Source organism: Onthophagus taurus, chromosome 6, assembly GCF_036711975.1.
Source record: "Onthophagus taurus isolate NC chromosome 6, IU_Otau_3.0, whole genome shotgun sequence".
Lineage (NCBI taxonomy): Eukaryota > Metazoa > Arthropoda > Insecta > Coleoptera > Scarabaeidae > Onthophagus > Onthophagus taurus.
In genome coordinates this window covers 18927772-18936051 of record NC_091971.1, presented here as the reverse complement: position 1 = coordinate 18936051, position 8280 = coordinate 18927772, and the positions used below count along the sequence as shown (strand labels likewise).

The 8280-nt window shown below is 33.7% G+C and overlaps 1 protein-coding gene across 1 annotated transcript; it reads right to left on the bottom strand.

Moving 5' to 3' along the window:
- Positions 1-392: 392 nt before the first annotated feature.
- Positions 393-7775, bottom strand: LOC111418937 (alanine--tRNA ligase, cytoplasmic). The gene is made up of 3 exons (XM_023051648.2): positions 7682-7775; positions 6160-7582; positions 393-2004 (listed from the first exon to the last, which is right to left on the bottom strand). Exons 2-3 carry the CDS (start codon positions 7519-7521, stop codon positions 472-474), a joined length of 2895 nt encoding a protein of 964 aa, XP_022907416.1. The 5' UTR covers positions 7522-7582; positions 7682-7775; the 3' UTR covers positions 393-471.
- Between the last annotated feature and the right edge of the window lie 505 nt (positions 7776-8280).

Sequence of the window (8280 nt, the reverse complement as noted above, 5' to 3'; positions counted from 1 at the left end):
AAGAGATTCGAAGAATTATTTTTAGATAGAGACGCGCTTCTTATTGTGTCAAGATTTTTATTGACAGCTAACAATTGAGGAAAAATGAACATACTTAATTACTTTATAACAATATAACGTCGGCTTAGTAAGAAAACAGAGACAGAAAAAACTTTTTTTTTTTAAATTTGACTGTCGTATTAAGTGCTTTTTATTTTAAGCATTTGAGCTGAAACTTGTATTTCAATATACGCGCAGTTTTCGGAATTGGTAGATTTAATAATTTGTTGCATAATTACATCAAAATTTTATTTTTGGTAAAAATCGGAGTTACGTGGATTTCTTACTAAGCCGACGATAAGTAATCTTACTTGATTCAATTTCAAACAACAACAAAATTATAATTTTAATAATTAATGTTTCCAATTTTATTTATTCAATTACAATTACAAAACAGTGTTATTTATCAGTATTACATAATAAAAACACCTATTAAACTAAAAATGTTTCGGCGTATTGTTTAGCAACAATAAGAACTTGTTCTATCGCAGCGACATTGGTTCCAGAAGCTTGGGCGGAATCGGCTTTTCCACCTCCTTTTCCGTTCATCAATACCGATACTTGTTGAATCCATTCATTGGCTTTTAATCCTTTCTCTTGTGCTTCTTTAGGTACAGCAGCTAAACTAAAGACTTTTGAACAATCCATATCAACCGATACAAACATAGCGGCAGATTTCGGACTTAAAGCCTTAACTTGTTTAAGCGCGGAATCCAAAGCTTTCGTATTAGACGCCGCGTTTAAACATTTAACAATAATCGGTAAATTCGGATTCTCTTTTAAAAATAATTTAACTTCATCAACAACTTGGTTGGCAATTGCAGCTTTTTTAGCGCGTTCTTTATCATCGAGGTTCTTCTTTAACGTTTTTAAAGCGTTTCGAATTTCTTCTTTTTTCCAATATGGGATTATTGAATGTGATGCTTCCTCGGTTAATTCAACGATTGATTTAACAATTTCTTTTGAATCAAAATCGGATTTATCGATTGTTGTTTTGATGTCGTTTAATTTATTTTCTAACAATTCGGTCTTTTTTAAAGCTTTTGCGGCTTCCGGGCCGGTTAAAGCTACAATCCTTCTTATTCCTTTAGCGATGGCCTCTTCGCTTGAAATTACAAAATCGCCGCAATGACCCACATATTTTAAATGAGTACCGCCACAAAATTCGACGGAAGTTTTCGTTCCTTCGGGCCCAAATGGATCAGTTTCTAAAGTTTCAACGGGAATTCCAACGGAAACGACTCGTACTGGATCGGGGTAAGTTTCTTCAAAAACAGCACGGAGGCCATTTATTGTCTTAGCGACACCTAAAGCGGTTTCTTTAGCAAAAACTTCTTTGTTGGTTGCGATAATTTCTTTTGAAGCTAACTCAACTTGTTTGACTTGTTCCGCATTTAAAGCTCCTTTATTTGTAAAATCGAATCTTAAACGATCCGGTGCAACTAAAGATCCTCTTTGATCAGCTTCTGTACCCAAAACCTTCCTTAAAGCATAATTTAAAATGTGAGTCCCGGTGTGATTATTCATAACTAATCGTCTTCGGGATGAATCTATTTGGAGATTAACTTTGTCCCCTACTTTTAAAACACCTTCAATGTTGCCTATATGGATGATATAACCTCCTCGCACTTGGACGTTTTTAACCGTAAATTCCACAGATTCATCATCTGTTTTTACGATGTAACCGGTATCGTAAATTTGACCACCTTGTTCCGCATAAAAACAGGTTTTATCAAGTAAAATTCCCGCTTCTTGTCCGGTGGTGATTGAGTCCACGAATTGTTTATTAAAACGTAAAGCGATTACTTTTGCTTCGCATGGTTCAAAAGTGTAATCGAAAGAAGTACTTGTTGCTGAATAATTGTATTTTGGAGAATCATCTGTTGGGGAAACTCCTTTTTGTTGAAGTTCAGTTATTGAGTGGACATCTAAATTTATTGTGTCTTCAATTCCGATACCTTTACCCTATAACAAAATTGGAATTAGCTCAAAATTTAGTATAAATTTGAATATAAATTATTTCTCAAATTTTATACATTAAATATTAACAAGGAATACTTGGAAACAGCAAATAAATGGATATATGATGGAAGGAGGAGAGATAGATATACTAGGAGACAAGGTATTTGAAGGTATGAAAAGAATAAGAAACAGCACAGCTCCGAGACCGGGAAATACATTACAAACTGCTGTAGAAACCAGTTACAAAATAGCATTTGATCGAAAATCATAAAATAGCTTCACTTAGACTTAGACCTTGCACTCGCTGTACATGGTATGGGTAAAGTAGCTGTTTATGCACAACTCTCCATACTTTACTATGCGAAGCAACTACTTGTATACACTCTACATATACACCTGTACAGAACTGATTAAAGAGCCGTCTGAAAAGCTTTTACGATTGTTGACAACACTTGTGCGGAAAAACTTTAATGCAGACAAAATACCTAACTACTAGAAAAAATCATGGATCATATCAGTACATAAAAGGGACAAAAATGATCATCTCGAGAACTATAGAGATATCGCAATAATGAATACATTGAGTAGAATATATGTATGGAAAATTTCTGACGCAGATAACTGACAAAGAAATCGAACTGTTTAGCGAAGGACACGCTGGTTTTCATGCACGATAGACAATGTGCATATAACGTGCACAATTACTAGAAAGAAGAGAGATACTTGAAACAACAAATAGAAACCACACCGTCATAAAAGCATTGCAAGTACAAGTACAATATGGTGCCAAACTAATAAAAGGGTTCGTCAGGGTGCTGTGCATTCCCTAGTCTGTTCAGAATTTGCTAGATGGGGCGCTTAAACGCTGTAAAAGTAACAAAAGCATAGGCTGGATAACCATTTGACAGCTAAGCCTAATGCGCCATACACGTCTAGCCATAGACGTTACATTAGGCAGGTGACCAGACAGTAATGACCCAAGATAGAGAAGATATAAATACAGGCAGAATACAGGCAGTGGAGACTACAAACAAACATACAGAATAAAGTATGTGTATATAGGAGGAAACGACAAATATCTACTACTGAACAATGGAAATGTTGTACAAGTATGTGACGCGTATGATTACCTGGGCATGAGAATACATCACACCGGAAAAAACACGGAAATAATTAAAGACCAAATAAATAAAGAAAAGGTAACTATAAGTATGCTAAATTCAGTACTGTGGAGCAGAGACCATCTTTAAAACCATAGTTGATATAATAAAATGATAAGTGATGTAAGGAGGGTGCTGGCCACGGAAATGGATTATTGGAGAATGGCAAGAAGATCTGAAATAGAAAAAATTATTAACCAGAAAATACGAGAAATAATGAACATGCCAGCTACAATTCTAGATGAAATAAAGTCAAAACAAATGATCTCATGTATTTCGATCTAAAATATTTTCAAAACTGGTCGCCACTTTCGGTCCATTAGTAGTAGACTACAAAATCGTTTTCTTAAATAGAATACTATATTCAAATCCTTTATACAAAAATAGATTGACTTTGATAAAGATTGTTGATACCTAAAGCTTTTCGTTTTCTACTTATTTTCATTTTCATTCCGCATTTCTTAGCCACAAACATTTTTACAAGCAACAAAGTTGAAAATTTATATAATTACGCTTCCTATACAGTTGGTCAAAAGTGAAGTAAATATGACTTTCATCGCTGAGCTTCTGCTGCAAGCGTCCCTAGCTAAATCAGTCTAGAGATCTATAACATTACCCGATAAAGCCGAGTCAGCTTGCGGCGAAGACGCCACAATATGTTGAACAATTTCAAGTTCATAAAAAGTTAATCACTGAACCTCGGTCGCAAAAGCGACTTTAGCTTAATTAGTCAAAAGATTTATAATTTTACTTCATAAAGCCGAGGTGCTGCAGTATGATGAACAGTTTTAGGTTGATAAAATGTTAATCACTCAGTCGAGGCCACATATCGACTGTATTTTTAAAAAGCACGATATGATATCTATGTTAAATTGAAAATTCAAGATTCTAGTTTATGATACTAGAATTAAGAATAGCACTATTACTAGAACTAACACTAGACCTAGAAACATTCGAGTTAAGCCATGCGTCGTTTCAAAAAGTGTTTAACGTTTCAGATGCTATGTTGCAACCTTCTCCAGCAGAGAAGTTTATTCGTATAGGCCCCTGTAGCACCAAGAATATATAGATTACCTAAAATCTATGGATGTCCCGCTACTCTGTATTGTGAGAGATATAAATCCTCCAACGTATCACCTGGCGAAACACCTTGCCAAGATTCTGTCTCCATATACAAGTAAAGCAGAATCATGTCAGAGATTCTACGCATTTCGTGGATTCAATCAGAAGTGTGAAGTTAGATCCTGAGGATATCCTGATAAGTTTCGATGTGCAATCTATATTTTCCTGAGTATCAGTCAAAGATACCATGTGGGTTTGGCCAGAAACTCATCCCCGAGGGCTTATAGAAGTATGTTCCAGGGCTAGTGGAGTACTGCTTATCGTCGACATAATTTAGCTGAAAAGGAGAATTCTATGAGCTATGAGAACAGGCAGCCATGGGATTACCTTTGTCACCTGTAATCGCCAATTTTTACATGAATATGTTTGAAGAAGAAGTGTTAAGAAAGAGTCCGTGGAAACCAAAGCTATGGCTCTGTTACGTGGAAGACACCTTCGTGATCTGGCAACACGGAAAACAGCGACCTCGGCTGCACATGGAAGATGTTAGTTAACTCAATAAAGCTTATTCCACCTGGATTTGACAAAAACAACTTAATAGAATTGAAATCGAATTGGTAATCCATTCTGTAAAATTCACGATTTTATTTAACGTTGTTTTTAGATATCGAGGAAGAAGGTATCCGAAACGTCAAACACTTTGCGCACTGCTTAACATAAAAGTTTCTAGTGCTAGTTTTAATTCAATGATATAGAAGTAATCTTTATGTCAAATTGCTTAAAGATTGTTATTTATAATATGATATAAAAACTATTAAATAAGACTTAACGCCATGCGATTTTTTGTTTGATATCCCTTAAGAATGAGGTGTATAAACATATCGATCTAGACTGATCGATCTAGCAAGTTAAAATTTGTAACAGTTGCTGCTGGGATATCCTTAAATAGATCCCCATTGACTACATCGGTCTATCTTTTACAGAATGTTCAACAATATAACTACTGTTTTACCATATTCAATTGGAAAAAAGTCGAAAATTTTAAATGAAACAGCCTATATTTGATTGGTTTATCAGATAGAGAATTTAATTCTCTACAAATCTTCAGTACATATCCCTCTACCTATCTGTTGCAGTTGTTGAAATATAGCAGAATTTTTTTAAATCATGCAAAGAAAGGCAGATCTGATCTTGTTCATTTTTTCATTAGTAGGCCATGAAATAAAACCATGAAAATACGTGATTAAGCATTAATAATGATTTAATAAACTTTATTTATAAGTGTTCAAATATCTGCCCTCTGTGCTCTATGCACAGCGAAGCTACTAAAACGTTAAAAACTAAAGAAATAATTTTTTTTTTCAAAAATTATAAGCGAAATAAAAAATGTTTTCAAGTAAAAGTTATGTGAAATTATACTGTCTACCCAACTGAAGAAAAAAAATTTATAGATTTAAAGAAATAGCGAAATTAGTACTCACATCCGGTATAACCGGAAGTACAAAGAGACTGATTTAATGTCGTAGTAATCCGTTTTAACGGCCTAATTATGCATTCCAAATGGTTTTCTTATATCACTAATAATAAAAAAAAATATGGGGGTGAGCCACTTCTAAGGGACACCCGGTATGTTTATTTCGGTACGTCGTAATGGAACATCCTGTATGTATAAAAATGTCTCAACTTATTAATGCCATTTATGTACTTTGCCGCTTACATGGGACACCTGTATATAAATATTAACAAGACACAGAAAGTATTCAAGCTGCTGAGATAATAACACACACAAAAAAGCCAATTGAAGAGTACTTCTTGTACTACTGAAGCATGATTCATTTAAAAAAGAAGTATATAACTTTAATCAATTTTAGGTTTTTCATAAACTAAGGTTATGTAAACCTGTTATTGAAATTATAAATAAAAATGTTTAACTTACTTGTGATATAAGTTGTGCTTGTTTTTTCGATTCCTCATAACCATTCATATCAACAGCTAAACCTTTTTCTTCAGCCATCAATTGTGTTAAATCAACAGGAAATCCATAAGTATCATAAAGCCTCCAAGCAACATCTCCAGGTAAATTATTACAACCCCCACCCAATTTTGTGATTGTGCGATTCAATAAATTTCGCCCCCTCGATAAAGTTTTCAAAAACTGCTCCTCCTCTTCATTAATTACATCAATAATCCCTTGTGGATCCTTCTTCACTTCTGGAAACGTTTCCCCTAATAACTCAACAACTGTATTCACTAAACTTGCAAAGAATTTTGGTTGGGCGTGTAATTTTTCCGTCGCATATCTAACAGCGCGTCTTAAAATTCTCCTTAAAACGTACCCACGACCAGTATTATCTGGTGAACCTCCATCAGATAAAGCAATTGTTAAAGTACGAGCGTGATCAGCAAGAACTCTATAAGCCATATCAATACCATCTTTATCTTCATCTCCAACCCTACCTTGGTATTTTGGAGCCCCTGTTCCCTTTTGAATCGCCTCAAAAAGTGGTTGAAATAAATCTGTATCATAATTGGAACGTTTATTTTGAATTACAGATACTAATCGTTCAAGTCCTAATCCACAATCAATGTGTTTTTTTGGAAGGAGTTTTAATGAACCATCTGATTCGCGATTAAATTGAATAAAAACCAAATTCCAAATTTCAAGGACATCTGGGTCATCTTGGTTAACTAAATGTGGAACATCGCGATTTCCAATTCGATCAAAATGAAGTTCAGAACATGGCCCACATGGTCCAGTTTCCCCCATTTCCCAAAAATTATCTTTCATATTCCCTGGAATAATGTGTTCCGGTTTTATACCAAGTTCTAACCAAATTTGTTTACATTCTAAATCAGGTTCTAACCCAGATTTTTCATCACCACCGAAATAAGTAACATACAATCGCTCACTAGGTAATTTTAGAACCTCTGTAAGTAATTCCCAAGCCCAAGCGCAAATTTCCTTTTTAAAATAATCCCCAAACGACCAATTTCCAAGCATTTCAAAGAAAGTGTGGTGATAAACATCTTTTCCAACATCATCAAGATCGTTGTGTTTTCCACCAGCACGAATACATTTTTGAGTGTTAACAGTCCGAGTCCATTTCGCCATATCACTATTGGGATCAGCAATACCAAGGAAGATGGGTTTAAATTGATTCATTCCAGCATTTGTGAATAATAATGTTGGGTCATCAAGGGGAATTGTAGATGAGGAATGAACATATTCGTGCTTTTTTGATTTAAAGAAGTTGATGAAGGCGCTTCGGATTTCTTTAGCGGTCATTTCAGTATTCATTTTGAAAGGGGTTTCAGGGTGATGTAACTTTGGTATTGAGTTGTGAAGAAATTACCATATGCTAGATCATAAAAAGTATTTAAAAATTGGGTTATTGATTTTAATCTGTATTTTAATTAACGTTTTAATAACGAATCAATCTGTAAATAATTGTACTTACATTTTTGAGAGAATCTCAATTAAAGTTCCGGTGTGCGAAACGTGTTATAACCTCAAAACCGTCTGGAATGTAAGATTGTAAAAACTGCACTGTCTCTCTGTCAAGGAAAGTGCTCTTAATAAAAAATCGGGTTTCTCTATTATTGCATCAGATTTCAGTAAATAAAGCAGGTTTAAATTATTTATTATTTACAAAATTTGAATGTTTAAAGGTCACTCAAAAAGTTTTTTCAAAAATTTTATAATTTCCAATTAGTCAGAAACGATAAATTACTTGATTATGCATGAACTTTGTACCAGTAATTCCAAATAAACTTCATTTTTAATTAATTTATCTTTATATTAAGTTTAATTGAAATTTTGACATAACTTTAAAAGTACATCATTTTCTGTGGTGATTGTACATAAGTACATATTGTTGTAATCAAGAGTTTTTTTATTTCTAAAAATTTTTGCTAAAGATAATATTGCTTTATATTAATATTATCTTTATAGAAAAAATCAATAATATTTAAAATCAAGGATATAATTAATGGGGTCATACACGATTTTTTTTTTATTATATTTTCTGAAAGTTTATATAAAAATATAGTTACCGTT

Excerpts from the sequence above, each read along its gene's own strand:
- LOC111418937 (XM_023051648.2), bottom strand. The coding sequence starts at position 7,521 with ATGAATACTGAAATGACCGCTAAAGAAATCCGAAGCGCCTTCATCAAC. Across the intron at positions 2,005-6,159 it reads AAGCACAACTTATATCACAA|GGTAAAGGTATCGGAATTGA; the intron begins GTAAGTTAAACA and ends ATTTTGTTATAG.